A 19,753-nucleotide genomic window follows, 5' to 3' on the forward strand; every position below is an offset into this window, starting at 1 on the left:
TCACTGCAGACGACACGGAGACTGATGAGGCATCGTTTCCTCTCTTTCGTCTCTTTCCTCTCCGATCATCAATGAGGAAAGGGGCTCCAGTTGCTCGCAGCCTCGAACATAGGGAACTCCAATACCCCCCACACTGACGTTTGCCGGTCATGTCAATGTCTATCCGTTCGTGCCTCAGCAAGATACAAACAACTGCAGCATTGGCCCTGACATTGCACGAGATTGACAAGATTCGACCGATCTTCGCCGTAGGGTCATGTCCTTCCGCCATCGCAGACCTCCTATACGTCGACCCCGACTTCTCTTCAGCCCGCGCACAAATCGAAGACAGCCCCGACTACATTGGGTTTGCGAAAGTCCACGAATCCCAATCGGGGAATGTAGTTGATCAGGCTGCTACGCCGGCATATGAGGAGATTATCAGCATGTGTGGCGATGATTTCTAGAGGTCGAAGGCTCTATACAGTAAGTAGGATCTAAGTCCATCTGTGAGGTCTCGATACTTATTCCGTCTTCCCGATAGCGTCGAAGGTTGCTCATGAGCACCGTTGGTCCACGGTCACGTTGTGGAACTGTCTCCGGAATGGCTATCCACTGTTGAGCATCTACAATGCGTCTGGTCCCGACGACCAGCTGGACGCCAAGGTGACGGAGGCGAAGCGTCCTAAAGCGGCGACCTTAAGTTCCTACAGGCTTGCTTGCAAGACCTGGCGATAGCTCCTCATAGATATGACGAGTTCGGGCCTGAAAGGTCTTTAGCTGCTCGCTGCAAAATGTCTTTCCTGTTTTGATTGTCTTTTCCAGCTCCGCAGTCTTTTCCTGTGCCCGCAGTGACTCGACCCACGGGTCATCCTCGATCTGATATGCGGCACAACAGCTCATGAGGGGGCGGAGTAGTCGATTCTCCCTGCCGGATTCCTCTTCTTGGAAAGGCGGGTAACTCACACGCTCCAGATGGGGGCGATGCGTTTTCTCTAACAGCTCGGTACGATGCACACGTGGTGTCTTACATATTGGGTGTAAGTTGCCTTCAATCCGTGATCGCACAGGTGGGTCTCATTATTCCCTGTGATCAAGCTGAAATCCGAAGCTGGTTGAAGCATGGCTGCAATGAGAGTGTCTCCAACGGAGAGATAGTGGACCCACTCATGCTTCAACCAGCTTCGGATTTCAGCTTGATCACAGGGAATAATGAGACCCACCTGTGCGATCACGGATTGAAGGCAACTTACACCCAATATGTAAGACACCACGTGTGCATCGTACCGAGCTTTTAGAGAAAACGCATCGCCCCCATCTGGAGCGTGTGAGTTACCCGCCTTTCCAAGAAGAGGAATCCGGCAGGGAGAATCGACTACTCCGCCCCCTCATGAGCTGTTGTGCCGCATATTAGATCGAGGATGACCCGTGGATCGGCTGCTGCTCGGGCAAATAGCTGCAGCCCAGATGCCCGAGATTGACATCTACACGGTCATGGGATGAAACGTGTTCAAGATCAAGGAAGACCGCGCTCGGTCAGTGAACATTCAAAAGAAAGTAAACTGTGCTTTGGAACTTCTGCATGTTTAGATTTCACCGATCTGAACATTCCTTTTTGCTGTACGAATGAATGTACATAGCCCTACTCCTCCATTCTTGGACAATTCTCCTACAATCCTCGTTGAATTCACGATTCCATATTCAAATCCCCATTTCGCATATCAAACTAGAGAAAAGACCCTCAGCCTAGATTATGACGCAAATGCCTATCTCCATACCAATTCACTAGATTCCTGGTTCAAGAGCAAGCGAAGAAGAGAACGGCTTACTTCCATAGGTACGGCTCACTTTTACGATGATTATATCAGTGATTCGGTGGCTTGAACGAACGGCAAGGGTGCAAGGGCTAAATATTACTCTGACAAGTTAGAAATCCGCGCTAAGCATTCACGAAGAGAGCTTCAGAGCTCCAGAATTGTCTGGCACAATCAGTCTCGCAATGGCTTGGTCTTGCCCCATTACCTCCGCTGCCCGCATCTACTGCAGCCTGCAGGAGTGAGGAGACTAATTCCCCGCGTCCGCGCACATGAATAAGCGCGTACATCGCCAACACGTCAACGCCAACCTACTAACGCCGAATGCCGATATTACCGAATACGCAGTCCCAGAATAAGATTCCAATGCGCTGGAGGTCCGCCTTATTATTTAGTCGGCGTGTGGCGCATCTAAACTCTTGACAATGACAACCCATCACAATGACTTTATTACGCTTCATTGAAGGGGGCTGGCGGGTCTGGCGGGTCTCTCCATTTATCGCCGCCCATCCCGCACTTGGACTCGTTGGACTTCTGTCGCTATTGGTTAGCAATCACGAACCATCCCCATCTCAGGATGCTAACCTGTCTCCTGATAGGGCATTTCCTACACTATCGGATTGATCATTTACAACCTGTACTTGCACCCTCTAGCCTCCATCCCAGGGCCCAAAGCAAATGCAGCCACGGCATTGCCATTCTTCCGATCGGTGTTGGGTGGCACCCTGCCAATGGACGCACGGAAACTACATGATAAATATGGCGATGCAGTCCGGATCGCTCCTAACGAAGTTACATTCATACACCCGGACGCCGCAAAGGACATATTATCCATCCGCCCTGGCAAGCCACAGCGCCCTAAAGACCCACGCCCTCTCTCCATCGGGGCGAACCACATTCCCAGTATCCTACGCACTGACGACCAGACTCATGCCCGCTACCGACGATCACTGGCTCACGGGTTCTCGGAAGGCAGTCTCCAGCGACAAGAAGCGATTGTGAAGGGCTACGTAGATTTGCTAGTGAAACGTCTGCGCGGGATCGCCGAGTCCGACAGCGCAACGGTCGACATGACCCGCTGGTACAATTATACCACATTCGATATCATTGGTGACCTCGCCCTTGGAGAATCGTTCGGTTGTCTCGAGAACTCTCGGTACCATTTCTGGGTGTCGGTTATTTTCAGCCATTTTCGCACAGCTGCTTGGGCTAATGTCCTGCGACGTGTGCCTTTCGGGGTAACTCTCATGAAGTGGATTATTCCCAAGAAAGTTCTAGAGGATAAGGCTACGCAGAGTCAGATGACGAAGGAGAAAGTAAACGCGCGTGTGGCTAATGGAGATAACGGTCGTCCGGATTTCCTCAGCAATGTCCTCAAACAGCCGGTCGAGAAGGGAATGACTGAAGATGAACTTGTCAGCAACTCTTATGTCCTCATCATTGCTGGCTCCGAGACTACTGCTACTTTGCTGTCTGGTGTGACGTACTATATTCTCACCGTTCCGGGTGTTCTTGACAAACTCAAGGCCGAGATTAGGGGTGCGTTCAGTTCCGAGGAACAGATTACTTGGTCTGCTGTGAATCAGCTGAAGTATACTCTTGCTGTATTAAACGAGACCCTGCGAATGTACCCTCCCCTTCCGTACGGGTTTCCCCGAATCGTCGAAGGCGAGGGCGATTGGATCTGCGGGCGATGGGTCCCTGGTGGAGTGAGTTATTCCCTGAGACAATTCAGCGATAATGAGTAACTAATGCTTTCTTAGACTTCCGTCGGAATACCGATTCTGGCAGCCCACATGTCTTCGAAGTACTTCAAGAACCCCGAGTCTTTCATTCCGGAGAGGTTTATCGGCGATGCCGAGTACGAGTCCGATGATCGAAACGCATTGCAAGCTTTCAGCGCGGGACCCCGCAACTGTCTTGGTCGCAAGTAAGTTCACCTGTTGAGATACAGCCCTTTTGATGGCTTATTTACTGACTTTCGCTAGTCTGGCGTACGCTGAGATGCGGTTGATCTTGGCTCGGATGGTTTGGAATTTTGATATGGAGCTCTCTGATGATTCGAAGGAATGGAGAAAGCAGCCATCATTTGTGGTTTGGGATAAAGGAAGTTTGAATGTGACGCTGACTCCGGCACCGCATACCATCGGGGCTTATATGTGATCTATGTTGGGGTAACATGTCGGTAGTTGTCAGTCAGCGCTGAAGGGTATTATATGCATTGTATCCCGTGACAATCAAGAGCAGAATGACTTCTCGTTCTGTATACCTAGCTCTCTAGGGTATCCCCATCACCTTGGTATTGCATATGTTGACAGGCTATCCAATGTCTTGTAGCTTTGTTGCAGACAATCGAAGAGATTCGATGGACGGGTGGTCTGCTTGGCCGCAGCCGGAACACCATTTTGCTTCTCTGGATGACTACCGGTACGTCGATGCGGCACAGGTGCAGTTGTGATACGCGATGCCTGGAACCCCGAGGATCCATCGCTGTTGCGGAAGAAAGCCTCATCGAGAGTGTCAACCGCATTCCTTGCAGAAACGCAGTGGTCAGACAGATTCAATAACGTCTGATAAGCTGACACCACGGAGGCAGATGCTAAATCTGCTCCATCGGAGTCTGTGGAGTCGCCTATAATGTTCACCAGGCAGAGGATACATTGCACGAGGGTGGTGCTGATGGGGTGAGCGATTGGGACGAGTACTTCGCATGATGCATGCAAGGCCGTTATGGACTCGATTGTTTGCGCTGCTATCGTCACATCCTGACTCTGAGTGGGATTCTGGTCTAGGCATCCGAAGTGTGACTCTTTCGAATCAAGAGGCGGAGAGTGTTGATACGCTGCAGATGTTAGAGACATGCCAATCGATTCCCACGGAAAGTCTGTTTGTTGGGATAAAGCTCACCATCAAGACAACCAGCTGCCTCTGCATTATAATCTCATCATCTTTGTCAAATTTGCGCCCCAGGCCCATTGGAGGCTTCCAGCTGAGGTCTGGCGGGAGTCGCTGTTGTAAAACACGGAGCTGTGCATCCAGGACTTCCGTCCTTTCCCATTGACAATCAGTTTCAGAATCATTGTCAAATAGGCCGGTCCATATGTGAGCCCAAATGCGTCCCAGATGGGCCATGACTTCCAAGTACATGGTCTCTCGATGGAAGCTTTGGTCTTCCGGTTCATTCTGCCCACCGGTGTCGTCTGATGGAGGCATATATGACACACCAGAGAAGTTTCCCAGGCGCCCAACTCGCCCTGGTCGGGGAGGTTCGATTTCCTCGTCTCTGATAAGGTAAGGAACCCCAGCAATGCACGCAATATCACGATCTAGGATATAGATCATCCACCACAGATTCCGGTCATAGCAGTCGCTCCCGTTGTTGGCAGGCGCAGAACGCCGATGGAGCTGAAGGGTCATTGCTAGACGGACAGTGACGGCAATGGATTGCAACGCAAGATCCAGAAAATCCATGTGCAGGAGGTAGATGGTGAACAAGGTATGGCATCTCAGGATTTCGAGATTCGGAGGCATGAGTTCGAAGGTTTGAAGTAAAGTGCGGGCGGTCTTCTAATAAGACATGCCGCAATACTTGGTACTGGAAGACGGGTCATTCTTCCCAGGTACCTCGGAAATAGCCATAATTAAGTAGAGCAAGGCGATGGTCGGTGCGGTGGTGTGGTTAACGTCAATTTTGAGACCGCTGGAGGGATATTGCAAGTGATCGAGGACCTCATGTATACGCATCACAGTATCGGCAGGGTGGATGGCAGGGTATAGCTTAGCTGTGTTTTCGAAATACGCATGCAACGATTCTTGGATCTTCATGGAAGCAGGCAGTTCGACGGAACAGACTTCTCCGTCATTATATGCAACTTCAAAGTCCCCTGGCTCTCCTCTAACTTTGAACAAAGCTCGAGCTTCTGATATTTGAGATCGCAGGGAAATGCGATTGGGGTCATATCCGGTAGCTCTATATAGACTAGTCCTTGGTGCTGACGGTCTGGGAGGATGGTTTGCATTCACTGACTGGCCAAGTGATGATCCCAGCTCTTGCACGTGACCAATGGTATCCGAGGTTGGTGACCTATCCGAGGGTTAGACATCTTCTTTTCCCTTTGAAAGGACTCCAATTACGGTAGTGCTGTGTCGAGCGGCTCTTGGCGAGGAGAATTGGCTTGGTCCAGTCGTATGGTGCTCGTCACCGGAGCACGTCGCTGTATATTGGAAGCTGGTTTCCTTGGGCGCCGTCTCTCGGTGCTGTAGGTGCACACCAGATCTCGTCCTCGGCAGCTGAGACAGGGATCATCGCCAGAACACTGCGACCTCGATCAGAATGATCCAATTCTCGCGATAGTCTACTTCATACCTTGCTTTTGCGGCGCTGGCATGCCCGACTGTTGAGTTGGTCAATCGCTGCTGTAGGTACTGACGAGTCCCGAAGGGAAGCTTACCAGGCACGAGAGATGTATTTATCTCTTCGTCGTCTTGAGGCGTTAGGTTCTCCTGGGTTGGCGTTCATCGTTCAAGGTGAAAGATCGGTGAGCGACCAAAGGCTAAGATGCACCCCAGGTCTTGATTGACCATGACATCTCTGAGATCATCCTTCCCTTAGCAAATCTTCTCATTTGTGTGCCGATTGGCTTAATAGTGTGGGGGAACCAATCCCTCGGGCTGTCCTTTAGGCTTTTAGCCCTTAGATGGGTTACAACTTCCGGGGGGAATCCGGGTTGATGATCCCCCACTTCCATTCAGCCGGGAATTCCCCCATTGCTCTTCTCTTGCTCTTTTCTATGCAGTATATCCAACAGAGTGATGGCATCATATTCGATATAGTCCGGAATGTCGAAGGTCGACAAAAATCACAGACGAAGAACGTCAGCTGTTAGCCGTGGTCCCACTGGTTATAGCACCGTTGATCATGTCACCATGGACCGCCGTTATAGAAACACCTCCCGTGCTCTGGGCAGACCAAACAGTCCAAACTCCAGAATAGCGAACCTATGTGACCGAATCCAATCGATGAGTCGCTCCTCAATCAGTGCGTCAGCTGGGCCTTTGCAGCAAGCGGCCCCTTTGGAAATGGATGCATTTGACGAGCCCAATTGCCCATTGTCACCAGAGGCCGAAGTTGTTCTAAATCTCCAGATCATGGAGAAAGAAATGGGGCTGCGGCCGGCACAATTTGCCAGAAGGCCATCGCATTCAGGTTCTAATGTCACGACACACCGAGGGACTTTGAGGAATGAGCCTGAGACCACTGTGGAGGAAACGAACAACCCACCACTCACGGTGGACGACAAAGGCCAAGTTCGATATTTCGGCTATTCTTCTTACATGAGGATGGTCTCTGTTCTTCCTCAGTCAAAATCATCACCAACAGAACGCGCGTCAAATTCGCCGTTGGACAAGTCTCTCGACAGCATGGAGGGGGAGGCAATGGCCGATAGTCCTGAAACTCAAATGCGTCTGATTGATCTGTTCTTCAAATATCAAAATGCTGCTATACCTATCCTAGATGAGGAGGCTTTTCGGTCGGGTTATATGACAGGGGAACGATCGGACTACTTCTCGCGATTTCTTCTGTACTCGCTGCTTCTCAGGGCATTGAATTTCGACGACGATCGACAACACCGGGAAACACTTGCGACTATCTATACCCGCCGGGCAAAGGCCAAACTTCTGTTCGAGCTAGAGAATCCCACCATTGCAACGATACCAGGCTTGTGTCTGTTTGGTTATTACTTGGGGGGAGTAGGAGGTGACAGCTGGAGAGCGTGCTGGCTCTACCCAGGTTTGTTATTCTGATGCACTTGCAACAGCTAAGCGAGCCGTAATCGCTAACCATGCAATAGGCATAGCGTATCGCTTAGTCTTCGATTTTGGTTTACATGAAGACTGCAGGAAATTGGTTGCTGCTGGGCTTCTCACCGAGGTTGATCAACGAGTCCGACGGATCACGCTCTATGGATGTTACGTTCTTGACAAGCAAGTGTCCTCCTGTGCTATACTTTCCAAGGGATACTAACAATATCGAAGATTGTACAGTTCGTATCAAGGGCGGCCAACGGCCATTCATCTGGATGATCTGAACGTGTCCCAACTCTCCGCGCAACCCGTCGGTGCAACAGATCAACTTGTGGCCGCTTGGATTGGGCTAGCATCGGTGCTGAACGATATACTTTCCATCATTACCGGGGCCCCGGAGAAAATATATCAAAATTCCTCGGTGAAGAAACTCTCGGAGGTGAGCCGGAAGTTGCTCGCTTGGTTCATGAATCTCCCACAAGAGCTACAATTGGACGCAGATCGTCCGATCCCGCCGGGCGTTTGTGCCCTTCATATCCAGTTTCTTGCCACAATGATCCTTCTCAACCGTCCTTTTGCAACCTACATATTCAACCGCGGCAACAAATCAGTTTCGCAGCGCCCTTGTTTAGAAGGCCAGACGACCGATCTTTCACAGCAGATATGCACGGCCAATCCGATCCGAATATCAAAGTTACTCCTGACCTATAGACGACAGCATGGTGCGTCAAAGGTATTCACGACTATCAACCCCGCATGTCTCTCGGCTGCCGTTGCCCTGATCTCGGATATAGTCAGTGCTAAACCGGGCGAGGATAAAGAGCCAGAGAAAACGTGGTTGGCAGCCATCATGGAGACACTGGAAGAAATTATACCATGGTATCCGGTTGCGCAACAGAGTCGCAACACCTTGGCTGCTATCATGAAATTTTGCGGGCTGTCGGATATTATCAACGACCTTTCATCCAGTCAGGGAAACGCTCCGGTGGAAATGCTTCCTGACCATGGGCCTACGGAGGCACCAGGGGCCGGAGGGAACATGGTTGCGGACTGGTCGTTTGACCTTGGTTTCCCATTTGATTCGGTTTATGACGTTCATGACATTAGCCTCACTGGTTTCTATGCACAGCCCTGCAGATGATGCAGTTCGAGGGTTGGGAAGCAGAAGACCCGCTTTATGGACTCAACTTGTGAACCTATCACTTGACGATTGAATGTACAGTAGTAAACCTGGAATGGAAACAAGAATAAATAATGCAAATAGAAGCAACGGGATGTTGCCGTGATGGCCCGAAAAACAACCGAGGTTGCCGCAACTAACCCTAAACCAACAAGCTTTCACTTGCCTGCTTAGTGCACATCTCCGGTCTCGAACCTTGGAAGAGGTACGCCAGTGGGCCTTCGAATTCAACATCTTCACGATTCATGAATTGTTGTCAATCACCCAGTTGGTGCTTGACGCGCGCATCCACGTCGGCGCACTACCTTGTTGGTTTTTCCAAAATATGCTCGACATCTTGCCAATGGCAGGAACTCGTATAACTATACTGTATGTATTTGCTTGTTGTCTCAGTGTCTGCATCTCAATATGGTTATCGGTGCCCGAAACTTGGAAAATAGTATTGCGTGTTCCCGCATATATTGAGGTGCGGGAAGGCGACCTCGGGAGTCGGGATAAAAGCCTGGCCCGGTAAGAAGAGAATACTATGACGAATAGTGGCGCACCTAAGACAAACTCGAGTGATATGGAAAGAGTCAGACAATGAGGACCCGCCCGCTCCGGCGCATGTGCGTACAAGGATTGGGGTCACCAACGGATGATTTCGCTGCATTAAGCTCCGTGCTTTCACTTGTTGGAAGAAAGGCGCCAGTATTACAGTGTACTCCGTGCCATTGGCTGAAATGCAGCATTTTGAAGATATCACAACCAACAATAACTCAATTAGACATTGAGTCCGAGGCTGGGCTGGGCATTTCCCCACCGCATGCTTATCGCCGTTGGAATTCTTCCCACATGTGAAATTGCAAGACTTTTCAAGCCTCAAGATGTGACATGCATATTCCGGTAGCGTGTGTACCATGTGGGTTCGCCGCGAGAAATGCACAATGTACTCTGTACGGAATACTGTGTATCTTGTCCCCGTCTAAACCAACAAATTAGCCGCCCGGCTCTCACAATCTGACAATAAGCGGAGAGACCATGCAAAGTAGGCAGCCAATAATGGCGCGCGAAAGAGTTTGCACAGGCCATGATCCAGGTTTATGCTGCGTGAAAGGGAAGATCGCTGCTTTTCCAGGCTGCCAAGGCCGACGTCCGGTTGACGTCAGAAGCGGGATAAGAGGAGGTTGGGGTGCGCAATCACGAGGGGAATCGTGAACAAAGGGCCTGTTTTTATAAGACTCGAGGCTATGAACCTAGATAATTTCTCGTCTTTTCCCTCTTCTCTTTCCTGTTGTTTGTCCGGGTGGTTTCATTTCATCCATCAGGTCTATTGTGTATACCTGAGCTAGATTTTGGTACTGCAGTCAACATTGCATCGTGGCCCACTGTTCTGCATACCATTACTAGCCACCGGGTTCCGTACAACATTCCAATCTCACAATATCAAATCAAAAACGCATTGCCAAATAGCTTAATTACTGCAGCCATGGTAGGTGCCATGTCCCACTCTGATACTTTTCCGTGGGTCATTCAGCGACGGGCGCGGGCCGCACAGAGAACCACGGATCGCATACACTGGAACCGCATCAAAGCTAATACTCCCGTTTCCCCCAGGCTCCTATAAATCCCCTCGCGTCTCGCGCAAGCGGCGACAACTGCCCAAGCACAATTACCGGCGGCGGCATTGCAGGTATCGTCATCGGCTCGATCGCTGGCACCCTCCTCATCTTGTGGCTGTGGCGCGCCTTCCGACTGCCTGGCGCATGGAGCGGTGGTGAGCCGCCTGATACGAGCTACCAGCGTCCAGTTGCTCGCAGCACGAGTACTCGCGGGCGGCGATCGCGCCGTCGCCCGTCTGGGACATATGTGGATTATGTTGAGAAGCCGGTCAGTTACAGTTCGCGCCGATATAGGGATGACGTGCGTCGGCCGCAGAGAGCTTATTTGACGGACCCATGAATCGGAATATGACCTAAATGATGTGCGATGAGTTTACGGGTCGGCGTGGGCTGATTACTTTTCTGGTCGGTACTGCGCCAATCGACTGGTACAGGAGTTTGGTACTTTATTTTAAGATATCGGAGGGAATAATGGGGCGAGGGCCATGTTGGCAGAAGCAAGGTTATGTAACTATTTATGAGACTTGACACACGAGTTGGAGACTTTACGACTTGACGAAAATGGATATCGGAGTTGGTTGCGTGAACTGTGCGTTTGATGGTTTTCTATGAGATTAAATCCAGAGATCCAAATTTCGATTTGGACACTATCCTTGAGTCAGGATCTAAACCCGACGCCTTTCGAGAAATGTTGTTCAAGCTGTTGTACTGTGTAACGCACATAACAGAGGTGGCTGTGTCTCGCTGCCTACAGAATCTGTAGAAGGCCCCGTGCATACATGTATGTACATATGCACCTATATAGGGAGTAGTTTTATTGGGGTTGCCTCACAATTTCACGCCTGCCCCCCTTGACTCCCCTTGGCCCCCGGCCCACGTTTGGGAAACCATGGACGCGGCAGACCATGCCAGTTGGCTAGGACAGATACAGAGAGACAGGGCCAGGCGCCTTGAAATGGATGTAGCGGAGTCACTGGATCGAATTCAAAAACTACTTCGGTTTCAAATCAAACCCATATATCGCTTCAAAAAATAAGAAGCAATTGAAGAGATATGCCTCAGAGATATGATCGGGTGCTATTGTCTACAAGCTGGGATTTGAGATTGATCACATAGTCATCGCAGGGGTTCATTCATTTCGTGAGGCGGAGGTCCTGCATTCTCTAGAGCGGCAGTCCAAGCTTAGAAAGTAGCTGTGGGATTATGTATCGATCTTTGAGGCTCAATTCTCATGCAGGAAATGCGTTTTGAAGACAAGGTACTAGGTACAGTAGTTTTCGAAATCAGTTAGACCTCCACACTCTTACGATTACATTCCCGGATAGTAAATCCGAAGTACGCTAACCTATTTTGGTTCACCGCTCAATAATTCTGGCACAAACGAAATCGTAATCACCGTACGACAACAGATGCGTCATTGTAATGATACGGTAATGTTTCATGGCATCACCTCAAAATCTTGGAGAACTGGGGCGATCTGGCATGATCGTTCCTGCCTGTCCCCGTTCGTTCTTGTCCCTCGCTCTTCCCGGAACCGACGCAGTCCTTCACACGGCACCCAGCAGTCACCACACGGAAGGCTGTGCTTATGCTGTAAAGTACTAACCTTGGTAGGCAAAGGTTTTTATTTCAGAACTCCAAAAAATTCTACCTAACCCGGCAGACAGCGAGAGAATTTCTTGTCAAAGAGGAACATCCAGTACCTAAATCAGCACTGGATCTGGACTGGGCTCGCTTGGATGGGGTGAGAAGCTTTGAGGCGTCCCATTGTGAATGGGTATATCCGCTATTGGTCCAATAATGCTGCTAGGTACTTACGTAGTTTGGACGCCAGGTTTGGTAAACGCGGTCCTTGCGAGGCTTGCCAGAGTATAATAAGAAATTATGATCCTTTAATAATGAATATTCCTTTGATCCCATAATTCCACAATAGGTGGAGCAAGCTATGATCCATTAAGAACGGAGTAAGATCAGATCTGAATAAGATCCGGAGGCTGCTCAGTAATCGATGGGATAAAATTAGTCTTGTCTGCGACAGCAATTTCTAGCGAGCAACAAAGCCGCTATCAAACTTGTCACACAAGCCCCCCCCAAACAACCCCGCAACAGAAAATGGATTTTACTTTTCAACATGCCGCTTCATCTCGCTCGTTGAAATGTCTGATTCGGAGGGAAATCCATCTCTTATCGTTTCCTGGACCACACTGCCCCCAGAACCCTTCGAGACAATCCTTACATATTTGGATGTCGACTCAGTCAAGGCTCTCCGTCTAACCGACCGAAGATTCGCGGAAAAGTGCGTTGGACCACGGTTTCTCAGCTTTATTCAACAACCTATTCTCGATGTATCATCGCAGAATCTTCGGTCTCTCTATGCCTTGGCATGCAATCCTGCCCTCAGCAAGATGATCCATTCTCTGACTTTCCTGGCCACAAGCCTGGATTCTTCTGAAGCGGAGAAGAACGTGAAATCTGGAAATCACACTGTGCGGCGAAACCATGGGGCTATGTTCGAAACTACTACAACCCCCTTCACCGCAGAGGAATTTTCGAACGCCAAATCCAATCTGAAATGGCTGAAACAACAGCAAAAAGCAAGAGCCACGGAGTCGCCGAGTGAGATGATTGAGCTTCTTGAAGGCGTGCTTACAGGATTTCACGGATTGCATTCTATCCGGTTAGATGGTGCGGCTCTCAAGGGGCCTACGGAGAGAGCGACGGCTTCGCAGGGGGAGTGGCATTCTCTCTGGATCAGAGCCTCACACGTATTCTATTTGGTTGTCACAGCCCTGGCGCAGAGCGGGGTCTCGGTGAAGACTTTCAACGCATATCGCCAGACTCATAGATGCTGTGTTACATCTAATGATATCACCAAATATGCATCAGACCTCAACCCAAGGCAGCTAGAAATAGTGAGCAAGGGTCTGGAATCATTTGAGCTGAGTACGTCGGCTGAGGTACAGACGGCTGTCAACTCTGCCAAAGTTCGAGGGAAAGGCGCATATACGCAAAGGGGATATTTTATCACCCAACGATCCTCGTGCATTAGTAGCGGAGGGCACACCGGGAATTTATACCTACTCAAGTCCGCACATGCACTTCGAGAGCTAGATTTGTCTTTCCGTCATGCCCTGAGAGAAGGGTGCCCAGACAGCTACGACAAGATTATTGAAAGTATCGCCAAAGAAACCCAGTTCCCGATGCTGGAAAAATGTGCATTTTCCGGATTCCTGGCGAAAGGGGAGTCGATTCTGTTATTTCTCCAGAAACATCCTAATCTCCGCTTTTTCACACTTCACGAGTGTCATTTGACCACTGGGTCATGGCCACCAATTTTTGCTCATCTAAGTGAATCAATGCCAAAGCTAGAGAGCGTCAGCTTCTCAAACTTGTATGGGAAATGTGGGATGCAGGGAGAGCAAGAGGGAGAGGAGGGCACGCAGGAACATTCTGCGATGGTGAATCTGCAACCGATTTGGGATACCAATCCACCACCATATCGGGATAGCTTCACAAAAGGTCCAGGGAGACAGGTGCACACTAGGACCTTCAATCGTGAAGATTTGAAAAAGGGGCTTGTGTTTCCGCCATTAGTCAAGTTGAGGGGACGAGCTAAGGGCTCCAGAGAGCTCATGCGGTGGACGCATACACGGGAAGAACGTTACGGAGCTCCATAGCTTGGGTTGCTTGGGGATTCTCTATCGTTGGATGATGGCCTCTTTGTTTTGTCTAATAAGTCTTGAATATGAACATCAGCGGTCAAGCCATGTCAACTGCTCGGTTGCTGGATACACGATTACCATTATTCCACAGGGTCGCCGTTGGTGAATATCAAGAAGGGGCCAGTTCTACCAAGTAAAAGAGCCTCAAAGGATGATCTCTATTCTCTATTAACATCGAGGATGATACCCAAAGTAGTAAATGGGGTAACTCTAGAGCCGGGAACCAGGTGTGACGAGGCTGGTGCGAATAGCTCGATCGGGTTGCTGAATAGGGCTGTCGGCTGCGAGACCCGAGGATGCCGTGGCGCGTGTCATGACGGTGCCGAACTTTCTGGTAACCGTACCCAGTTAGCCGCCGCGTACTACATGCTCCCTATTCCACCCGCTTTGGCTGGGCTTGCCATGATGTGTTTTGCGGTTGTGATTTGTGGTCCGGCCTCGGTCGCCGCTTGGACGGGGACGCCGATGTACTGTAGTTCTAGAACACGGACTCCGGGTTATGGACTCGGGAGTTGGGGATGAGGCTACAGAGTTGCTGTCGGTGTAAGGCTCGTTTTGCCACCGATCGTTATAGTGGACTGCATGCAGATATGTGATGGGGTTAAAGTACATGGTGATGTGGTACTATTATGGTGCTTTCAGCCATTCGAGCTACGTTGTACCTAGATCTTAGATCCCGCTTTGCGTCTGCCACAGTTTGCAATAGTGGCCTCGCCTACCTAGGAGAACCTGGTGAGTGCCGCTCTCGGCCACTCGGCCCTTTTCCAAAACCAATATACGGTTCGCTGACATGACCGTGCCGAGTCGATGAGCAATCACGATCATGGTACGGCCATGGGAAAGCCGTTTGAGAGACTGCTGCACACGCCCTTCGGTCGTACTGTCAAGAGCAGCGCTGGCCTCATCTAGTAGCAGGATAGGCGAATTTCTGAGAAAGGCTCGTGTCGTGGGCCTCCTAGCGATGATAGCTTTTCAGATATTCGACATGATCGACTTATCCAAGCTCTTGGACGATTTGAAGAGCTACTTCTTTCCTGCCGAGGTAGGTATATAGAATCTGATTTTTCTATCTTTAGCCATCGTTCTATTGTTATAGTCATTCCCATTCGTCTGGTATATGAAGGGCATAAGCCGGATGGGTCGTCATCATGTGTCCGACCTCCCTCTTTATCAGCAAATTGGAGCACAGCATCATATCACGTATGAGAACGAGCTTTTTAAGGGAGAGTCTTGGAGCCATTTTACCTTTAAGTAACAGTGCTAAACTAGGATGAGTGGTAAATGTGATGTGTAGGGAAGTAGAAGGCGGCTGAACTCATACGCTCCAAAGAGAAGTCAGCCACCGAGCTAGATCAGGAGGATAGAGTCTTCAAGATGACCGACTTGGGAGGCACAGTAGGCTTCAAGAAGGCAGCAGCCTCGCTTAAGGACTGGGGCCCCAACCCTCAAATATGGACGACCTGCTTTCTCGCCTATCTGGCCGTTGTGGGATATCTCTTCAACGGAAAACATCCCAAAGCAGTTCCCAATCTACTCATGTTTATGAGGCAGATCCTGGACTTCGCCCAGATTTATCAGTGGTCGGAAGCAGTCCTCCCACTTGCCCTTAATTTCCACCAATACATAAAGGATAAAGGAGAGTTATCGACGGACAACTACCTGGTCACAGGTCCATACAAGCTGGCCCAGGTTGCACAATCATCAAGAGGGACATCAAGGATGCCTTCCGAATAGTCCCCGTTGCCGAGGATAACCACCTTCTTGCCTTCCAGTGGACCGATTCCACTTATGTTGAATGCTGCCTCCCCTTTGGCCTCGCAATGGCCCCGTTTCTCTTCAACCTCTTCGCCGAGGCACTCCATTGGATACTCCAATACCTCCTCCCTACATTCCATATCAATCATTACCTAGACGCGTTCATCGCAATTACTCAGTCTCCCTCAGTGTCCGACCCCACAGGTCTTTTTGATGAGGTTTACAACAGAGTCACCGACTATTTACGCATTCCTCGGGTTGTAATAAGACAGATGATTTAAAAGTAAGATTTAGCAATAACACTTGGAGTCCGGGTTACTTCCTTTCTGGGGTTGTTATTTCTTCCTGAAAAATGACTCGGGCGTTTGAGAGTCAGGGGTTTGAAGACAAATCATGCATAAGCTCCAAGTCAGCGAAAATTTTCTCGCACTCGGTGCAGTGGGCGCGAGCAGGTCGTCTTTTTGAACATCCAGATCTCTACATTTTAGGGTCTGATTGAAAAATAAATTTTCACCCAAATAAAGCGTAATAGGTTATTCCTATTTCGATCATTTAAGCACGGAAAAAACTGCAAGTATAAAAACGACCCAGTAGAAGCTGCTCAAATCACCATTGCAGCGAGGATTGAGGTGCCCTTGCCTCCTCCCCATCAAGATCCAGGTTCGCTGTATGCTCCGGGCTAGGCTTTGCCGAGCACATAACATCAAACAAACTCTTCCCAAAACGTTGAAAAGCAGCTGTGATTCCGCCGCTTGAAATGAGCTCTTCCTCCATTTGACTCAGCGTAAAAGGATACTCGTTTCGTCCCACAAATATGACTCGCGATCCAAGATCTATCGTGATCTCGGTACCATCCAGAGCAACAGCGTAGAACGAATCATCTTTTATGGTAACCCCCAGGAGCCCCAAGTTGGCCTGGTTACGTGCGTAAATAAAAGCAAAAGATTTGGCAATCACGCAGATCACTCCGCAGCCCATGAGGGCTGATACTGCCTGCTCTCTTGAAGAACCACAGCCAAAGGCATCACCTGCAACCACAATGTTATATCCCTCTTTCGCTCTCGCCCGGAACTCGGGGTGAGTGAATTCAAGGCAATGCGATCCTATGGCCTCGGAGGTCCTGGAGGAAACCAAGAACTCCGCTGGGGCAAGCTAAAAGCCATTTGAGTTAACTTCTTTCTTATCGAACCATGATAGCGTTCAGCGTAGGAGAAGCATCAACTTTGGGGTCTTACAGCATCAGTGTCAATAAAGTCTCCCAGCCGCTGGATCTTTCCTCTTCTGACTTTATTTCTTTCCGAATTGGCTAAGGAAGCTCTGCCTTCGGCATTTTGACTGGTCTGCTGTTTGATCTCATGTTTACCAGTAAGAGATACGCATGGACCACCAGGCTCAATATAAGTCATACTCTCCCCAACGCGAGGAGGCTTTTTTGCATGTCCAATAATCTTATCAAGCCTGTCGAGCTCGATAGACTTGAGAAGTGGCCGTGGATCAAAGACTTTCATCTCAAAGGACGATGCTGCTACCGTGATTGCTGAGGCTAGGTTCCCAAATGATCCTAGGCAGTTTATTAGCTTCAAACGTAGTGAAATTTCATCCAAAGGACAGACTTACCTTTTCCCATTCGATTCTCAAAGTTTCGATTTTGGGAGGAGAGCCAAACCTCGCCTGGCCCAGCACGATCCGCGGACATGCCCACACAGTAGCTACATCCAGGTATTCCGATCTCAAATCCCGCAGCCTCATATATTTCGAGCATACCAGTCTCTCGCAGTTTGTTGAGAATAGGCATACTCCCTGGCACGACTTTACGCTTCCCTGACTTGGTAGGCTTCATACCATTTTTGAGGCCTTGTTCCAGTATCAATGCTCCTAGAATAAGGTCTTCCTCGGTAGTAGTGCATGCACCGATGAAGCAACCATCCAGCTGTGTTCCTGCGATTTTGCTCACTGGAACAACGTCATCTGGGCAAGGGTAAAGAGCGACAAAGGGTTCGACCTTGGCCAAGTCAATCTCGTAAGTTCCCGAATATACTGCGTCTTCATCAGGGTGGTAATATTTTAAGTCCTTTTTGTGGCGTGGAGACTTCCGTCGGTTGACAAAGTCTGAAGTGACCTGATCTGGAACGAAAATCCCTGTAATGCCACCGAACTCCTGAAGCCAACTCATTAGTGTATGCCCTTCAAGAAAGAGTGGACTTTCCTTAGATTACCGTCGTCATGTTGGCGATCGCAAATCGAGCATCACAAGATAAGCTTTGAACTCCTGGACCAGTGAACTCCACAACTTTTTCAGCTGCGACAGTGTTTCGCTTTAACTCCTTTAAAATGTAAAGGATGGTGTCCTTCCCTCCAATTCCGTTAGGCGGAGAGTTGATCAGACGGATGTTCACGCTTTCGGGAACTTTGAACCAAGTCTCGCCGGTCACCAGAGGCATGGTCACATCGGCAGCTCCCAATCCAATGGCGAGACAGCCAAGTGCGCCGGATGAGCAAGTATGGGAATCAGAGCCAATTATCAGCATGCCAGGTTGGGCTCGCTCACGGAAGAATTCGGTGTGCATGATTGTGTACTGACGCAAGAAATGTGGTTAGATCGAAAGGTTCAATCGTCATTTTGACCGCTATAACTAGATACTCACATTCATGCCTTGATAATCTGTCATTTTAAAAACATGCTTCGCTCTCTCACTAGCGTTAATCAGGTGTTTGACCTGGGGCATCTCATTGACTCGCGGGTCCACCACGTGGTCCCCAGCAAGCCAAAACCGATCATTTCGAAAGATTCCAGGGCTTCCAAGGTTCTGATACGTCCGCTCCATACCCTAGTCTATGTGTTAGCAGGTTCGAACCGGGTCCATATGGATGGCTCGTGCAAAGGGTTCAGAGGTCTACGCACAGCCCAAGACGCTTCAGATGCCATGACCCAGTCAACATCAACTCTGATTAAGTCACCAGGCTTCACAAACCCCCTTCGTGCAATGTCATGGCTGGCAAATATTTTCTCGCTCAAGGTCATTCCCCTTCTACCCTCTGGCCGAGATGACAGTTGCGGCCAGGAGAGTTTAGACCTGTCTGCTGAATTGAGAGATTCCATCCAGGCCCCAACGAGAAAGAGAATTTCAGTCTCGTCTTTTTCTGTTAGCGCCATCTCAAGGTTCAGACCAAGTCCACCAAAATCCGTCTCAAGGAGGCATAATGCCAGGACTTCTGTGAGTGAGTCGGCCTCACGGGTATGGCCTGTGTCGGAAAGGATCGCACACAGGGACTGCATTTGTTGCAGCAATCCAGTGGAAGTAATCGTGTAGTCTGCTTGCGAAGAAACGGTCAGACGAAACGATATCAATAAATTGAATTCTTGGCTGGGAAAGAGTGGCGTAATTACCGGAATCATTTCGGGAGAGGCAAGTTTCAACTTTTCTAGTAGTCCGCAGATTGCTCAAGAGCTTCACTAAGCTCGAAGGTGTATCCGCAGACTGCCCGAGCGGGATCCGGATATCAATTTTGGACCTTGAAGTCCGAGCAGTAGCCATGGCTGGTAACGTGGTTAGTGATTGTGTGAAGGAAATAGTAATTGCACTTCTGTGCAGCGACAAGAGTCGTTACACTGACTATATAGGGTGACACGCAAGAACTACTTCTTAAAACTATGTAAACCCCCTTTGTGAAACCTAACATGCCCGTCGGGCCGTCCCTGTTCAGATTGGTATTATGTCGGCACGCGCTCGGAGGCGCGGGGCCGTTGCGGTATTATTCTTGATTGGTTCTACCGTAGGGCGACAAGATTGGCGACGGGATTTGTCAATCCGAGAACGCAACGTGTTTCCCCGCTTCCGGGGCTTATTATTTTCATTACCCCGGCGGATGCAAAACGCGCTTCTGATCCTAATATAT

At 49.6% G+C, this 19,753-nt stretch overlaps 7 protein-coding genes across 7 annotated transcripts; 5 read left to right on the forward strand and 2 right to left on the reverse strand.

The window, feature by feature from the left end:
- Positions 1–2,234: 2,234 nt before the first annotated feature.
- On the forward strand, positions 2,235–3,956 carry N7515_008135 (cytochrome P450; the record flags this gene model as incomplete). The annotated part of the gene is made up of 4 exons (XM_056668879.1): positions 2,235–2,339; positions 2,393–3,502; positions 3,557–3,723; positions 3,782–3,956. The coding sequence occupies 4 exons, from the start codon at positions 2,235–2,237 to the stop codon at positions 3,954–3,956; spliced, it is 1,557 nt and encodes a 518-aa protein (XP_056518709.1).
- A 128-nt stretch (positions 3,957–4,084) lies between these two features.
- Positions 4,085–5,618, reverse strand: N7515_008136 (fungal specific transcription factor domain-containing protein; the record flags this gene model as incomplete). The annotated part of the gene is made up of 4 exons (XM_056668880.1): positions 4,085–4,542; positions 4,602–4,635; positions 4,701–5,360; positions 5,418–5,618. 4 exons carry the CDS (start codon positions 5,616–5,618, stop codon positions 4,085–4,087), a joined length of 1,353 nt encoding a protein of 450 aa, XP_056518710.1.
- Positions 5,619–6,812: 1,194 nt separating this feature from the next.
- On the forward strand, positions 6,813–8,739 carry N7515_008137 (fungal specific transcription factor domain-containing protein; the record flags this gene model as incomplete). The annotated part of the gene is made up of 3 exons (XM_056668881.1): positions 6,813–7,584; positions 7,646–7,784; positions 7,839–8,739. The coding sequence occupies 3 exons, from the start codon at positions 6,813–6,815 to the stop codon at positions 8,737–8,739; spliced, it is 1,812 nt and encodes a 603-aa protein (XP_056518711.1).
- Positions 8,740–10,246: 1,507 nt separating this feature from the next.
- On the forward strand, positions 10,247–10,719 carry N7515_008138 (uncharacterized protein; the record flags this gene model as incomplete). The annotated part of the gene is made up of 2 exons (XM_056668882.1): positions 10,247–10,249; positions 10,375–10,719. 2 exons carry the CDS (start codon positions 10,247–10,249, stop codon positions 10,717–10,719), a joined length of 348 nt encoding a protein of 115 aa, XP_056518712.1.
- A 1,816-nt stretch (positions 10,720–12,535) lies between these two features.
- N7515_008139 (F-box domain protein) lies at positions 12,536–14,056 on the forward strand (the record flags this gene model as incomplete). Its single annotated transcript, XM_056668883.1, has 1 exon — positions 12,536–14,056. One exon carries the CDS (start codon positions 12,536–12,538, stop codon positions 14,054–14,056), a length of 1,521 nt encoding a protein of 506 aa, XP_056518713.1.
- Positions 14,057–15,475: 1,419 nt separating this feature from the next.
- Positions 15,476–16,137, forward strand: N7515_008140 (uncharacterized protein; the record flags this gene model as incomplete). Its single annotated transcript, XM_056668884.1, has 2 exons — positions 15,476–15,681; positions 15,771–16,137. 2 exons carry the CDS (start codon positions 15,476–15,478, stop codon positions 16,135–16,137), a joined length of 573 nt encoding a protein of 190 aa, XP_056518714.1.
- Positions 16,138–16,462: 325 nt separating this feature from the next.
- acoC (uncharacterized protein) lies at positions 16,463–19,133 on the reverse strand (the record flags this gene model as incomplete). Its single annotated transcript, XM_056668885.1, has 6 exons — positions 16,463–17,008; positions 17,092–17,417; positions 17,474–18,014; positions 18,073–18,432; positions 18,502–18,684; positions 18,759–19,133. The coding sequence occupies 6 exons, from the start codon at positions 19,131–19,133 to the stop codon at positions 16,463–16,465; spliced, it is 2,331 nt and encodes a 776-aa protein (XP_056518715.1).
- Positions 19,134–19,753: the final 620 nt, after the last annotated feature.

This window comes from Penicillium bovifimosum, assembly GCF_028826915.1.
Source record: "Penicillium bovifimosum strain IBT 22155 chromosome Unknown utg000006l_segment0_segment0, whole genome shotgun sequence".
NCBI lineage: Eukaryota > Fungi > Ascomycota > Eurotiomycetes > Eurotiales > Aspergillaceae > Penicillium > Penicillium bovifimosum.